At 49.8% G+C, this 15,828-nt stretch overlaps 1 protein-coding gene across 2 annotated transcripts; it reads left to right on the top strand.

The window, feature by feature from the left end:
* Positions 1-9,001: 9,001 nt before the first annotated feature.
* LOC122387183 (zinc finger protein 628-like) lies at positions 9,002-15,256 on the top strand. Of its 2 annotated transcripts, XM_043377111.1 has the most exons (5): positions 9,002-9,082; positions 10,357-11,528; positions 11,821-12,021; positions 13,472-14,644; positions 15,110-15,256. In XM_043377111.1, the coding sequence occupies exons 2-5, from the start codon at positions 10,396-10,398 to the stop codon at positions 15,117-15,119; spliced, it is 2,517 nt and encodes an 838-aa protein (XP_043233046.1). In that variant the 5' UTR covers positions 9,002-9,082; positions 10,357-10,395; the 3' UTR covers positions 15,120-15,256. The 2 variants fall into 2 exon arrangements, with proteins under 2 accessions (XP_043233046.1, XP_043233045.1); XM_043377110.1 differs by lacking the exon at positions 9,002-9,082 and having other exon boundaries at positions 9,451-11,528.
* The last annotated feature ends 572 nt before the right edge of the window (positions 15,257-15,828 follow it).

Here is a 15,828-nt window from a genome sequence, read left to right as displayed (position 1 = left end):
GCTGACGTGTCTATATTGTGATTGAAGTTATCGGGCGGCAATGACCACCGTAGTCCAGGGCCCTGTTTCACAGACGCTGCCAGCACACAGGGCAATATGGGTTTCCACTGAAACATCAACAAGCCCATAGCTCCAACACTACCACATGTATGACGTCAGCTCAAGGAATGCGCTTGCAGAGCCGTGAAACACCGCCCGGATGGCCCGGATACCATTACTCCCTCCCCTCCCCCGAGGTTATCCGAGGACATATAAGGTTATCCCCTCCCCCGAGGTTATCCGAGGACATATTAAAAATAGGTACGGTACCCGCAGGGTGGGATTAAATTCGTTCCCTCATATACAGTGATCCTTGATCAGTTGCATTGAGCTCGGATCGGCTACGCAATGAAAGTGTATTCACTATTTAAGGGCTGTTATTAAAGGTCCACACACAGGTGGCCTAGGCCTTAGGGCCTTGGGCCTGGCGACCCAAATTAATTTTGATGGAGTTATTGGAGGGATGGCTGTGGACGCGAGGCCCAAAGCGCAAGCCCAACGCAAGCCTCCAAAGTCCAAAATACTTTAATTTAATACCTATAAGAAAAATACCTATAAGACCAAAATACCAAAATACCTATAAGAAACCAAAATACCAAGCCTGCCCAAAGCCTGCCTCATCATGAAGGAAGCTCGGGTAATGTGGAAGCAAGCGTATGTTGCATACACGGCGCCTGTGCTATATTTTCTTTTATGTTCGAAGAGCTCACTTATGAAAAGCGCACGAATCGCTGGTGTATTTGATTGGCTTACAGATACCCAGATAAGCACTATGATTGGCTATTCTAAGCTGTTAGCGAAAACGAACAAATAACAATTATTATTCTGAACACGCTGCTGACCATAAATGTTTTGAATGTAACGGAAGTTGGCACAGATTCAGCACAGGTTCAGCACAGCACAGATTCGGTAGGGGGAAAAAAGGCCCCGGTAGAGGGAAACCTTTATGACCCGTTTTCCCCTAGAAATGACGTCACAAAGAGGTAAAAATGGGTATCAATCGAAAGCTCTCGTTTACCCAGACACAGTCCTGCAGGAAAATTTCACTTTTTCCCCATAGGAAAGTTTGTACGGGAAAATCAAAATTTTGGGTCAATGGGGGGTCCCCCCCGATTTCGTTCAAAATCGGCACACAGGTGCCCCACCACCAGCCGAGAAACTTTCCCCAAAACGGTCCCCGTTGCATTGACGTTTAAGGCCCGTAAAGCCCCCTAGACTCGTAAAATATCCGTAAAATCGCCTTTGTACGGACAAAAAAGTGGTGCTATGGTATAAATGGGTATCAATCGAAAGGTCTCGTTTACCCAGACACAGTCCTGCAGGAAAATTTCACTTTTTCCCCATAGGAAAGTTTGTACGGGAAAATCAAAATTTTGGGTCAATGGGGGTCCCCCCCCGATTTCGTTCAAAATCGGCACACAGGTGCCCCACCACCAGCCGAGAAACTTTCCCCAAAACGGTCCCCGTTGCATTGACGTTTAAGGCCCGTAAAGCCCCTTAGACTCGTAAAATATCCGTAAAATCGCCTTTGTACGGACAAAAAAGTGGTGCTATGGTAAAAATGGGTATCAATCGAAAGCTCTCGTTTACCCAGACACAGTCCTGCAGGAAAATTCCACTTTTTCCCCATAGGAAAGTTTGTACGGGAAAATCAAAATTTTGGGTCAATGGGGGGTCCCCCCCGATTTCGTTCAAAATCGGCACACAGGTGCCCCACCACCAGCCGAGAAACTTTCCCCAAAACGGTCCCCGTTGCATTGACGTTTAAGGCCCGTAAAGCCCCTTAGACTCGTAAAATATCCGTAAAATCGCCTTTGTACGGACAAAAAAGTGGTGCTATGGTATAAATGGGTATCAATCGAAAGGTCTCGTTTACCCAGACACAGTCCTGCAGGAAAATTTCACCTTTTCCCCATAGGAAAGTTTGTACGGGAAAATCAAAATTTTGGGTCAATGGGGGGTCCCCCCGATTTCGTTCCAAATCGGCACACAGGTGCCCCACCACCAGCCGAGAAACTTTCCCCAAAACGGTCCCCGTTGCATTGACGTTTAAGGCCCGTAAAGCCCCTTAGACTCGTAAAATATCCGTAAAATCGCCTTTGTACGGACAAAAAAGTGGTGCTATAGTAAAAATGGGTATCAATCGAAAGCTCTCGTTTACCCAGACACAGTCCTGCAGGAAAATTCCACTTTTTCCCCATAGGAAAGTTTGTACGGGAAAATCAAAATTTTGGGTCAATGGGGGGTCCCCCCGATTTCGTTCAAAATCGGCACACAGGTGCCCCACTACCAGCCGAGAAACTTTCCCCCCAAAACGGTCCCCGTTGCATTGACGTTTAAGGCCCGTAAAGCCCCCTAGACTCGTAAAATATCCGTAAAATCGCCTTTGTACGGACAAAAAAGTGGTGCTATGGTAAAAATGGGTATCAATCGAAAGCTCTCGTTTACCCAGACACAGTCCTGCAGGAAAATTTCACTTTTTCCCCATAGGAAAGTTTGTACGGGAAAATCAAAATTTTGGGTCAATGGGGGGTCCCCCCGATTTCGTTCAAAATCGGCACACAGGTGCCCCACCACCAGCCGAGAAACTTTCCCCAAAACGGTCCCCGTTGCATTGACGTTTAAGGCCCGTAAAGCCCCCTAGACTCGTAAAATATCCGTAAAATCGCCTTTGTACGGACAAAAAAGTGGTGCTATGGTATAAATGGGTATCAATCGAAAGGTCTCGTTTACCCAGACACAGTCCTGCAGGAAAACTTCACTTTTTCCCCATAGGAAAGTTTGTACGGGAAAATCAAAATTTTGGGTCAATGGGGGGTCCCCCCCGATTTCGTTCAAAATCGGCACACAGGTGCCCCACCACCAGCCGAGAAACTTTCCCCAAAACGGTCCCCGTTGCATTGACGTTTAAGGCCCGTAAAGCCCCTTAGACTCGTAAAATATCCGTAAAATCGCCTTTGTACGGACAAAAAAGTGGTGCTATGGTAAAAATGGGTATCAATCGAAAGCTCTCGTTTACCCAGACACAGTCCTGCAGGAAAATTCCACTTTTTCCCCATAGGAAAGTTTGTACGGGAAAATCAAAATTTTGGGTCAATGGGGGGTCCCCCCCGATTTCGTTCAAAATCGGCACACAGGTGCCCCACCACCAGCCGAGAAACTTTCCCCAAAACGGTCCCGTTGCATTGACGTTTAAGGCCCGTAAAGCCCCCTAGACTCGTAAAATATCCGTAAAATCGCCTTTGTACGGACAAAAAAGTGGTGCTATGGTATAAATGGGTATCAATCGAAAGGTCTCGTTTACCCAGACACAGTCCTGCAGGAAAATTTCACTTCTTCCCCATAGGAAAGTTTGTACGGGAAAATCAAAATTTTGGGTCAATGGGGGGTCCCCCCCGATTTCGTTCAAAATCGGCACACAGGTGCCCCACTACCAGCCGAGAAACTTTCCCCAAAACGGTCCCCGTTGCATTGACGTTTAAGGCCCGTAAAGCCCCCTAGACTCGTAAAATATCCGTAAAATCGCCTTTGTACGGACAAAAAAGTGGTGCTATGGTAAAAATGGGTATCAATCGAAAGCTCTCGATTACCCAGACACAGTCCTGCAGGAAAATTCCACTTTTTCCCCATAGGAAAGTTTGTACGGGAAAATCAAAATTTTGGGTCAATGGGGGGTCCCCCCCCGATTTCGTTCAAAATCGGCACACAGGTGCCCCACCACCAGCCGAGAAACTTTCCCCAAAACGGTCCCCGTTGCATTGACGTTTAAGGCCCGTAAAGCCCCCTAGACTCGTAAAATATCCGTAAAATCACCTTTGTACGGACAAAACAGTGGTGCTATGGTAAAAATGGGTATCAATCGAAAGCTCTCGTTTACCCAGACACAGTCCTGCAGGAAAATTTCACTTTTTCCCCATAGGAAAGTTTGTACGGGAAAATCAAAATTTTGGCTCTATGGGGGGTCCCCCCCATTTCGTTCAAAATCGGCACACAGGTGCCCCACCACCAGCCGAGAAACTTTCCATAAAACGGTCCCCGTTGCATTGACGTTTAAGGCCCGTAAAGCCCCCTAGACTCGTAAAATATCCGTAAAATCACCTTTGTACGGACAAAAAAGTGGTGCTATGGTAAAAATGGGTATCAATTGAAAGCTCTCCTTTACCCAGACACAGTCCTGCAGGAAAATTTCACTTTTTCCCCATAGGAAAGTTTGTACGGGAAAATCAAAATTTTGGCTCTATGGGGGGTCCCCCCCATTTCGTTCAAAATCGGCACACAGGTGCCCCACCACCAGCCGAGAAACTTTCCCCAAAACCGTCCGCGTTGCATTGACGTTTAAGGCCCGTAAAGCCCCTAGACTCGTAAAATATCCGTAAAATCGCCTTTGTACGGACAAAAAAGTCGTGCTATTGTAAAAATGGGTATCAATCGAAAGCTCTCGTTTACCCAGACACAGTCCTGCAGGAAAATTCCACTTTTTCCCTATAGGAAAGTTTGTACGGGAAAATCAAAATTTTGGGTCAATGCGGGGTCCCCCCCGATTTCGTTCCAAATCGGCACACAGGTGCCCCACCACCAGCCGAGAAACTTTCCCCAAAACAGTCCCCGTTGCATTGACGTTTAAGGCCCATAAAGCCCCCTAGACTCGTAAAAAATCCGTAAAATCGCCTTTGTACGGACAAAAAAGTGGTGCTATGGCAAAAATGGGTATCAATCGAAAGCTCTCGTTTACCCAGACACAGTCCTGGAGGAAAATTTCACTTTTTTTCCATAGGAAAGTTTGTACGGGAAAATCAAAATTTTGGGTCAATGGGGGGTCCCCCCGATTTCGTTCAAAATCGGCACACAGGTGCCCCACCACCAGCCGAGAAACTTTCCCCAAAACGGTCCCCGTTGCATTGACGTTTAAGGCCCGTAAAGCCCCCTAGACTCGTAAAATATCCGTAAAATCGCCTTTGTACGGACAAAAAAGTGGTGCTATGGTAAAAATGGGTAACAATCGAAAGCTTTCGTTTACCCAGACACAGTCCTGCAGGAAAATTTCACTTTTTCCCCATAGGAAAGTTTGTACGGGAAAATCAAAATTTTGCGAGTTATTTTACGAGTCTAGGGGGCTTTAAACGTCAATGCAATGGGGACCGTTTTGGGGAAAGTTTCTCGGCTGGTGGTGGGGCACCTGTGTGCCGATTTTGAACGAAATCGGGGGGACCCCTTATTGACCCAAAATTTTGATTTTCCCGTACAAACTTTCCTATGGGGAAAAAGTGAAATTTTCCTGCAGGACTGTGTCTGGGTAAACGAGACCTTTCGATTGATACCCATTTTTACCATAGCACCACTTTTTTGTCCGTACAAAGGCGATTTTACGGATATTTTACGAGTCTAGGGGGCTTTACGGGCCTTAAACGTCAATGCAACGGGGACCGTTTTGGGGAAAGTTTCTCGGCTGGTGGTGGGGCACCTGTGTGCCGATTTTGAACGAAATCAGGGGGGACCCCCCATTGACCCAAAACTTTGATTTTCCCGTACAAACTTTCCTATGGGGAAAAAGTGAAATTTTCCTGCAGGACTGTGTCTGGGTAAACGAGAGCTTTCGATTGATACCCATTTTTACCATAGCACCACTTTTTTGTCCGTACAAAGGCGATTTACGGATATTTTACGAGTCTAGGGGGCTTTACGGGCCTTAAACGTCAATGCAACGGGGACTGTTTTGGGGAAAGTTTCTCGGCTGGTGGTGGGGCACCTGTGTGCCGATTTTGAACGAAATCGGGGGGACCCCCCATTGACCCAAAATTTTGATTTTCCCGTACAAACTTTCCTATGGGGAAAAAGTGGAATTTTCCTGCAGGACTGTGTCTGGGTAAACGAGAGCTTTCGATTGATACCCATTTTTACCATAGCAACACTTTTTTGTCCGTACAAAGGCGATTTTACGGATATTTTACGAGTCTAGGGGGCTTTACGGGCCTTAAACGTCAATGCAACGGGGACCGTTTTGGGGAAAGTTTCTCGGCTGGTGGTGGGGCACCTGTGTGCCGATTTTGAACGAAATCGGGGGGGGGGACCCCTTATTGACCCAAAATATTGATTTTCCCGTACAAACTTTCCTATGGGGAAAAAGTGAAATTTTCCTGCAGGACTGTGTCTGGGTAAACGAGAGCTTTCGATTGATACCCATTTTTACCATAGCACCACTTTTTTGTCCGTACAAAGGCGATTTTACGGATATTTTACGAGTCTAGGGGGCTTTACGGTCCTTAAACGTCAATGCAACGGGGACCGTTTTGGGGAAAGTTTCTCGGCTGGTGGTGGGGCACCTGTGTGCCGATTTTGAACGAAATCGGGGGGACCCCCCATAGACCCAAAATTTTGATTTTCCCGTACAAACTTTCCTATGGGGAAAAAGTGAAATTTTCCTACAGGACTGTGTCTGGGTAAACGAGAGCTTTCGATTGATACCCATTTTTACCATAGCACCACTTTTTTGTCCGTACAAAGGCGATTTTACGGATATTTTACGAGTCTAGGGGGCTTTACGGGCCTTAAACGTCAATGCAACGGGGACCGTTTTGGGAAAAGTTTCTCGGCTGGTGGTGGGGCACCTGTGTGCCGATTTTGAACGAAATCGGGGGGGACCCCCCATTGACCCAAAATTTTGATTTTCCCGTACAAACTTTCCTATGGAGAAAAAGTGGAATTTTGCTGCAGGACTGTGTCTGGGTAAACGAGAGCTTTCGATTGATACCCATTTTTACCATAGCACCACTTTTTTGTCCGTACAAAGGCGATTTTACGGATATTTTACGAGTCTAAGGGGCTTTACGGGCCTTAAACGTCAATGCAACGGGGACCGTTTTGGGGAAAGTTTCTCGGCTGGTGGTGGGGCACCTGTGTGCCGATTTTGAACGAAATCGGGAGGGACCCCCCATTGACCCAAAATTTTGATTTTCCCGTACAAACTTTCCTATGGGGAAAAAGTGGAATTTTCCTGCAGGACTGTGTCTGGGTAAACGAGAGCTTTCGATTGATACCCATTTTTACCATAGCACCACTTTTTGTCCGTACAAAGGCGATTTTACGGATATTTTACGAGTCTAGGGGGCTTTACGGGCCTTAAACGTCAATGCAACGGGGACCGTTTTGGGGAAAGTTTCTCGGCTGGTGGTGGGGCACCTGTGTGCCGATTTTGAACGAAATCGGGGGGGGGACCTCCCATTGACCCAAAATTTTGATTTTCCCGTACAAACTTTCCTATGGGGAAAAAGTGAAATTTTCCTGCAGGACTGTGTCTGGGTAAACGAGAGCTTTCGATTGATACCCATTTTTACCATAGCACCACTTTTTTGTCCGTACAAAGGCGATTTTACGGATATTTTACGAGTCTAGGGGGCTTTACGGGCCTTAAACGTCAATGCAACGGGGACCGTTTTGGGGAAAGTTTCTCGGCTGGTGGTGGGGCACCTGTGTGCCGATTTTGAACGAAATCGGGGGGACCCCCCATTGACCCAAAATTTTGATTTTCCCGTAAAAACTTTCCTATGGGGAAAAAGTGAAATTTTCCTGCAGGACTGTGTCTGGGTAAACGAGAGCTTTCGATTGATACCCATTTTTACCATAGCACCACTTTTTTGTCCGTACAAAGGCGATTTTACGGATATTTTACGAGTCTAGGGGGCTTTACGGGCCTTAAACGTCAATGCAACGGGGACCGTTTTGGGGAAAGTTTCTCGGCTGGTGGTGGGGCACCTGTGTGCCGATTTTGAATGAAGTCGGGGGGACCCCCCATTGACCCAAAATTTTGATTTTCCCGTACAAACTTTCCTATGGGAAAAAAGTGAAATTTTCCTCCAGGACTGTGTCTGGGTAAACGAGAGCTTTCGATTGATACCCATTTTTACCATAGCACCACTTTTTTGTCCGTACAAAGGCGATTTTACGGATTTTTTTACGAGTCTAGGGGGCTTTATGGGCCTTAAACGTCAATGCAACGGGGACTGCTTTGGGGAAAGTTTCTCGGCTGGTGGTGGGGCACCTGTGTGCCGATTTTGAACGAAATCGGGGGGGACCCCCCATTGACCTGAAATTTTGATTTTCCCGTACAAACTTTCCTATGGGGAAAAAGTGAAATTTTCCTGCAGGACTGTGTCTGGGTAAACGAGAGCTTTCGATTGATACCCATTTTTACCATAGCACCACTTTTTTGTCCGTACAAAGGCGATTTTACGGATATTTTACGAGTCTAGGGGGCTTTACGGGCCTTAAACGTCAATGCAACGGGGACCGTTTTGGGGAAAGTTTCTCGGCTGGTGTTGGGGCACCTGTGTGCCGATTTTGAACGAAATCGGGGGGGACCCCCCATTGACCGAAAATTTTGATTTTCCCGTACAAACTTTCCTATGGGGAAAAAGTGAAATTTTCCTGCAGGACTGTGTCTGGGTAAACGAGACCTTTCGATTGATACCCATTTTTACCATAGCACCACTTTTTTGTCCGTACAAAGGCGATTTTACGGATATTTTACGAGTCTAGGGGGCTTTACGGGCCTTAAACGTCAATGCAACGGGGACCGTTTTGGGGAAAGTTTCTCGGCTGGTGGTGGGGCACCTGTGTGCCGATTTTGAACGAAATCGGGGGGACCCCCCATTGACCCAAAATTTTGATTTTCCCGTACAAACTTTCCTATGGGGAAAAAGTGAAATTTTCCTGCAGGACTGTGTCTGGGTAAACGAGAGCTTTCGATTGATACCCATTTTTACCTCTTTGTGACGTCATTTCTAGGGGAAAACGGGTCATAAAGGTTTCCCTCTACCGGGGCCTTTTTTCCCCCTACCGAATCTGTGCTGTGCTGAATCTGTGCTGAATCTGTGCCAACTTCCGTTACATATGTTTTGAATGTGTTGTGCATTGTACATAAGTGTTTTGATTGCTTTTGATAGTAAGCTATTGCTGTATAAAATTATTGGTTAATTTTGTGTTATTCCTGACACATAATGTACTAAAGAATAAGTTGCAAAAACTTATCATTTTCCATGTGAGCAGGGTAAGTTTTTGTGCAAGTTTTTGAATTTTGACTGTCCAGACTGGAATAAGTTTTTGGTCTTCTTTTTTGCAAGTCCAGGGTTTCTGATTATTTTAACCATTTCAAATCATGTTTGATAGCATTTAGAAGCTTTAGAAAGCTTATTAGTCACATGCATGATGCAGTATGCACCCACTATGTTTTATTGCACCCATAATCCTTTGGCTTTCACGGAAAGGTACTTCAATGCAAACTTTGATTTCTGGGAAAAGATGTCACTTGCACTATCTGCTTGACCAGAGGGCTGTTTGGCTGCGCAGCAAAAATGAAGTATGAGGCACCATATATTCACAGTGAGCCGTGAGGGCTACATTGCCCGTTAGTCCAGCCCACACAGTTACATCACATGTGTGGCGTTTGCTGTTTGGTTGCCTACCTACTGTACAATACTTCCCTGCTGTGCAGCATGAAATTTGGTGCTGCAGGAGACAAAAGTGGCGCCAATTAAGGTTAACCATTCTTTATTTCCTATTTTAAATATTTTTTGTTGTTTTTTGGGTATCATTATCACTATCATCTCTTTTCAGTGGAACATGCTATTAACCACATTTGAATGCATTTTACCCAGCCATAGGACGAAAACCACCAGTCCATCAACCATCCGTGCCATGGTTCCGCCGGGCACAGAATATGCTGCAGCAACACTCTGGTCCTGCATGCCGGCCTAGAATGGGCAGAGCCATCAGCCAGGCGGCTTACGAAGTGTTCAGCACAGATCTATGCTGCACGGACCTGAACAGCCCTCAGACCTTGAACCTGAACTATGCTCAACTGATGCCCGTATGAATTTGACACTTATGCAACAATTTGATGAAAGATGCTACTCAATCTTGAGTCCTGACAGTTTATGACAGAAGGATTGATCCCAAAGACCATGCTATTGAATACTCATTTTCAAGCATTTGACCTGACCTTGACCTGACCTGACCCATGATACAAACAATTTTAAGCACTTAGGTATTGCTATCTGTAAGAATCTTGGGTATTGCAAGTGTCTTGTCGGTTGTTACTGGCCTTTATTTGCCACCTGCTTGCCTTGTGCTGCTGGCTGCTGCAGTTACCTATTGTTTCTTGAGTTATTGGCTGGGGGTGTTAAATACCCCTCCACTGCCCCAGCAAGTGATGGCTGGCGACTGATGGAATACTGTGGCAACTGACAGGTTGATGTAGTGTAAGTGAAGGGGATTATCATTATGTAACTAACTTTGCATTTGAACCATTTCTGATCTTGACAGACTGCCACCACCAGTTTGCAGACTGCCGAGGCACTCACCATGGCGTCTGCCGCGGTGCACGTCTCTCTGCCGGCCTTCTCCCGGCTGTGTGTGCTCTGTAACAAGTGTGCGCCGGCGCCGCGACCCACCCGCGGGCTGCGAGCCGTCCTCTCTGACGCCGCCACGCTGTCGGAGCTGGAGCACCGGCTGGTCGGGCTCGACTCGGAACTCCCTCTGGTCAGCGGTATCTGCAGCAGCTGCCGGCGCCGACTGCGGCGCTGCCAACGGCTGATGACGCGGTTCGCCGCCGCTGCTGACGCCGTGGCCGCCGACTACCGGAGGGCGGCGGAGGCGCGGAGCGGCTGTAAAGTCCTGCTGCGCCGCGGCAGACGCCGCTCCGAGACCTCGTACGCAGCCTGTTGTCGGCTGACTGCCGGCGGCGGAGATCCTGCTGACCTGGTGCGCCGTCTGGTGACGGACCAGTTCGGACTGGAGGCGCTGCGAGGCAGGATAGTCATCAGTACCAGTGTGCCTCCGCCATCGTCCGGGGAAACCGCCGCTAACAGCGATAACTGCGGCGACGGCTCGGATCTCAGCGAAACAGAGAGCTGTAGCTCTGAGTCGGAGGACCGGCAGACGGGAAGGGAGTCACAGAGGACATCTTACCTTACGGCTGACGAGGTTCGGGAGACAACAGCGGACCGTCGGGATGTCGGTAAAGCAGCGAGCGCGGCTCCAATGTTTCCAGCCGTCACGAGCGGCGCTCCTATTGGCTCAGACATCTGCGAGCCCTCCGCTGGTCGACCTATCTATCCGAATATCGCCACTCCTACTGCAGCAGCGGAGAACGGTCATGACGAACAGGAGGACAGGGAAAAAGAGGTCAGTCTTGTACAGGATGATGTACACAAGGACGACCATATACAGGAGGACAATGAGCAAGAGGACGACCACTTAGCGGAGGACGGCCAAGATACCAACTCGGACCCAGACTGGCCTGGCTGGCGAACCATTAGACGTGCCGCCGCGCCGGCCAGCGCTGTGGTGCACCCCCAGACAGGGGACGCCCGATGGGATCAGTTACGGGTGGCGGGGAAGACCCGGCGTTCTCTCTGCTGCCACATGTGCCGTCAGACGTTCGGGTCTGAACGCAGTCTCAAGGCGCACGTCGAAAAGCTGCATAAGGTCGCAAGGTGAGTGCTGGTTCGGTTTTTGGTGGGATCTCGAGTCGGTCTTGTTTTTGGTAGCGATGGTTATGCACGAGACTCGTTAATGCTCGTTAGAAAGTATTATTGTTCATGACAAGTAACTGCGGCTATTCAAATAGGGTTTTATTTCTTTTGGCTGGATCGTCAGCTGGCAGTCACTAAGATTTTCGCAACGAGGTAGTCAGTTCGTAACTACTGATGTGGTTACAGCCGCCAGCTGAAGAATCTTCGTGTTTCAATACCTTACACTGTCTGACGACCCCGCCCCCGCCGACAGCGCCGCCCCGCCGGAGCAGCCGGTCCAGGTGTGGTGTCCCGCATGCACGGCGCTCCTGCCGCCGGATGACGTCCTCAGTCACGTGACGGAGCGGCACGGCGGCCGACTCGAGTGCGGCTGCTGCCGTCTGACACTGGCTGGAGCGACGGAGGCGGCCGGTCACTGCGCCGAGCGACACACCGCCAACTACATGTGTATCGTGTGAGTGCATTGTGTGTGTGCATTGCCGAATGCCGGAATCAGAATGGCAAGACATGAGCTACTTGGGTTGTAATTGTAGTGGTTGGTAGTGCTCGAGATCAAGTGGCTAACCCTAGCGGCAGCCCGGACACTGTAATGAGTTTGATGAGAAACAGGATCTGGCCTTTTTGACCGGATTACTGCAAAAGTACACCAGCAAGCTGGTAGGGTCAACGCACTGAACTCTATAATGTGGAAGGCGCATCGGCCGCCAGATGGTGTCCAACGGTGCCGGCATGTTGCGCAGACCAAGAAGCGGCCGCCGCCTGTGTTGGGGAATAGGGAATTCGGGACCTTGATTTACGTTTGCGGCCGCTGCATCCGTTACGTTCAAGCTATGTAGACACGGAACCCGGCATCTTACGCAGAATTGAGTGGAGAACAAGGTGACACCTTTAAAAATCCTCAGATACAGGAAACTTTTACATTAAACCCTTATAAGTCTATGGGGAAATATGGAAATTGCTATTTTAGCGCCGGGAATGATCTGAAACTATATCAAGCATATAGAATCATGATTTCATGCACTCCTTGCAAGGTTCTATGCTTCATATTTGCATTGTTGCCCTTGCGTGACGTCATTTGTGACGTCACAAGGGTCACAATTTTTCTTCAATAACTCCCGATCAAATTGAGCTAGCGAGTCGGGAAAGCCACCAATGGACCCAGGAAGACCTGCCGAATCGAATGATATGCGACATGACCTCTTTCGACCAACTTCGTGACCTGGGGGTGCTGACCTGACCTTGACCTGAGGTCAACACCCTCAGTTGACCTGACCCGAACAAAAAGCATATCACTCGATGCGCCTGAGCCAGCTGAACACGATGATGCCAAAATCGCGGCTCTACGGCCATTTTTGGCGAAGTTATTTACCAAAAACCGAACCCGTGCCTTAGATCACTTGACCTGACCTCAGAGGTCACCGGTTGACCTGAGACCTTTACAGCGGGTTCCTACCAGTCACTGCATTATACTTTGCCGCATACGACCACTTTACCGCTTAATTCTAGCTTAATTAGCGGCGCATTAGCGGGGTGGGTTCAATCAACCCCCTCGGCCGGGGCAAATGTAGGTCCGGCGAATGAATTTGAGGAATTCTGAAGATACGATCGTGTTCCCCACTCAATTCTGCGTAAGATGCCGGGTTCCGTATCTACGTAACTTGAACGTAACGGATGCAGCGGCCGCAAACGTAAATCGAGGTCCCGAATTCCCTATTCCTCAACACAGGCGGCGGCCGGTTCCTGGTCTGCGCAATATGGCCGCCACCGTTAGACACTACGGCCAATAGGGTTGAAGCAGCAGTGCTCCCCTGTGGGTCAACGACTGCCAGGGAATTTTGGCTTGCTTGAATTATTATCTTCGTTCTGCTGTACGCTCGACACTAACTCCAGTCCTGTGCCGGCAGGTGTCTGCAAATGTACAGCGATCAGGAGCAGCTCATCAGCCACATGAACTCCAGTCACGAACCTCTGTCGTCCTCCGACGGACCCGCGCCGTCCTCCGCCTCCAGTCCCGACTCTGCCGACCCAGTGGCGGCCGTGTACGCGGACCTGTTGCGCCGGCTGCGGAGTCGCGCGCGCCGGCTGCGTCTCAGTCTGCTGGGCCGCACGGCCGTGCGGTGCCCCTACTGCGCCCAGACGTGCTCCCTGCACTATCTGCGGACTCACCTGTACAAACACCGAGCGGCCGGGTTCCGATGCCGCGTGTGTGACAAGCGGTTTAAGTTTCCCGTGTCGTTTCAGAAGCACCTGCTGGTGCACGCCGGTCGGGCCGACAAGTGCCCGCAGTGTGCGGCCGTGTTCAGCAGTCGCAGTAACCTGCTCAGCCACCTGCGCACGCACAGCTCCGAGCGCCAGTTCAGCTGTGACCGCTGCCAGAAGCGGTTCAAGTTCAAACAGACTCGCGACGCGCACGTTCTGCGCGCACACGGTGGCGGCTCGTCCAAGGTGTGTGACGTATGTGGCGCGGAATTTCGGCTCCAGTACCAGCTGACTGTCCACCTGGCGCGGCACGTCAACGGGCGCACCATCCGCTGTCCTCTCTGCCCACGACTCTACGAGCTCAACCTCGACCTGAAGCGCCACCTGTACAGCAAACACAAGCTGCGGGCGGCAGAGGCCGAGCGACGGTTTCCCGAGATCCGGCGGCGGCCAAACACGACCCTGGAGCCGGGCGCCGGCCGGACCGATCCCGCAGCTGACCCTGACGAGCCATGTAGAGCCACCGGCGACTATCGGGTCCCTGATGACCCTACTCAAGTCTCCGACGGCCCCTGCGAAGAGCCCCAGCAAACAATGCCGCCATCCGCAGGCTCTGACTACCCCGCCGCGGCCGCCGTCTCGGAAGCAGTAGCGACCAACGAATATCTATCTACCGCCGGCCCGCCGCCCGCCCCGGACGGCGCCCTGGCGGGGGCGGGGGCGGGGGCGGCTCAGGTGGAGGTGGGGCGGCTCATCACCGTGCCGCCCGAGCTGCTGGCGGGGGCGGGGGCGCCGGGCGCCGGCCAGGTGCTACTGCTGGTGGATGGAGGGGGTGGTGTTTTGACACGGGATGTTCTGCCGGCCTCGCCTGCAGTGTTGTAGGTTTAGTCTGGGGTGTCTCGGGGATCATGATAACCTATTGGTACAACTTGATAATATGACAAATGCATGACAATGGTGCTAGTGTGTAACGCAGAACGCTATTGGTGTTTCTTTTGCTAGGCTGTGCCGGTGTCTCTGGCTTCAAGGCAGCGTATGCCTGTATGGTACTGAGTGGACCTACTGCTGTTACATGGAAACGAGGGGTATGTGGGAGTGAATCTCTGAGAAGTGGTTCTCTCCGCCCAACGCTATTTATTTCAAGTTAGTGTCGTTGCTCAGGGAATTATAGACTTGCTTACGTGCTATAATAAATTCAGCACGTTCACTTTGATAGGAAGACTGTAGCAAATCGGCAAAGTAATGACATTTTTGCGAGTTAAATACAGGCGTGTGAACATTACTTCTCCTGCCGTGTTGTTTCTTACGCGACCTAACCTACACTGTCTGATCCTTTGCTGCAGGTGCCTCTGAAGCTGGGAGAGGCCAGAATATCCTGACCAGCAACCTTTACCAGCTCCTGGCTGCTGATTCATATCAGACCGCCTGCCAGCCTATGCCATCCTGAGCTGACGCCTTCTCCTGCAGGCCTGGCCGGGATCAGCCCTCTGCTGTGTCGAGATTTCGGTGAGCTCGAACACTGTGGACATAGAACGGCTTCAGATGGATAGGTACCAAGCGTATTGTGGACGACTTGCTGTTACAAAAAAATAGCCATGTTAACGTCATGCGGCCCTCGGGTGAAATTTTATCCGCAGTATCCCTAGCGGTGAACGGTGCAACTATACTTTAGCTTTCCCACTAGATGGCAGTATAAAGGGCGCTTGTAGTAAATGTTGTAGGCGGTAATGGCATTATCATCTGCGGTGAAAATGGAAGAATTAATGCCCTTCCACTCAGAGATCAGACTGAGTTTTCAGCATCTCCTGCTTCACCCTCACAATCCATGAACCATCACGGTGGTCTGCTGGCTCAAGCGATTGTTGCATCAGGCTACAGGTTGATGGCTAGAAATAACCACAATATGAAGATCCCACTTTACTTTTGTTTAAGGTTTCAGATGGCCTCTTCATGAAGCATGTTTTGTTGCATTTTACATTGCTTGCGCCTTGCGCATTACCTAGCGCCCGACACGTGCCAATTTTCTATTGACATCTCAACTCCGACATGTGCCAGTCAGCTC

Source organism: Amphibalanus amphitrite, unplaced genomic scaffold, assembly GCF_019059575.1.
Source record: "Amphibalanus amphitrite isolate SeventyFive unplaced genomic scaffold, NRLGWU_Aamphi_draft 000276F_arrow, whole genome shotgun sequence".
NCBI classification, from domain to species: Eukaryota; Metazoa; Arthropoda; class Thecostraca; order Balanomorpha; family Balanidae; genus Amphibalanus; species Amphibalanus amphitrite.
This window is presented reverse-complemented; position numbering and strand designations above follow the sequence as displayed.

Bases quoted from the DNA above. Each gene is read 5' to 3' on its own strand.
- LOC122387183 (XM_043377111.1), top strand. From the start codon at position 10,396: ATGGCGTCTGCCGCGGTGCACGTCTCTCTGCCGGCCTTCTCCCGGCTG. The intron at 11,529-11,820 runs GTGAGTGCTGGT...CCCCGCCGACAG, and splicing joins AAGCTGCATAAGGTCGCAAG to CGCCGCCCCGCCGGAGCAGC. The intron at 12,022-13,471 runs GTGAGTGCATTG...CTGTGCCGGCAG, and splicing joins GCCAACTACATGTGTATCGT to GTGTCTGCAAATGTACAGCG.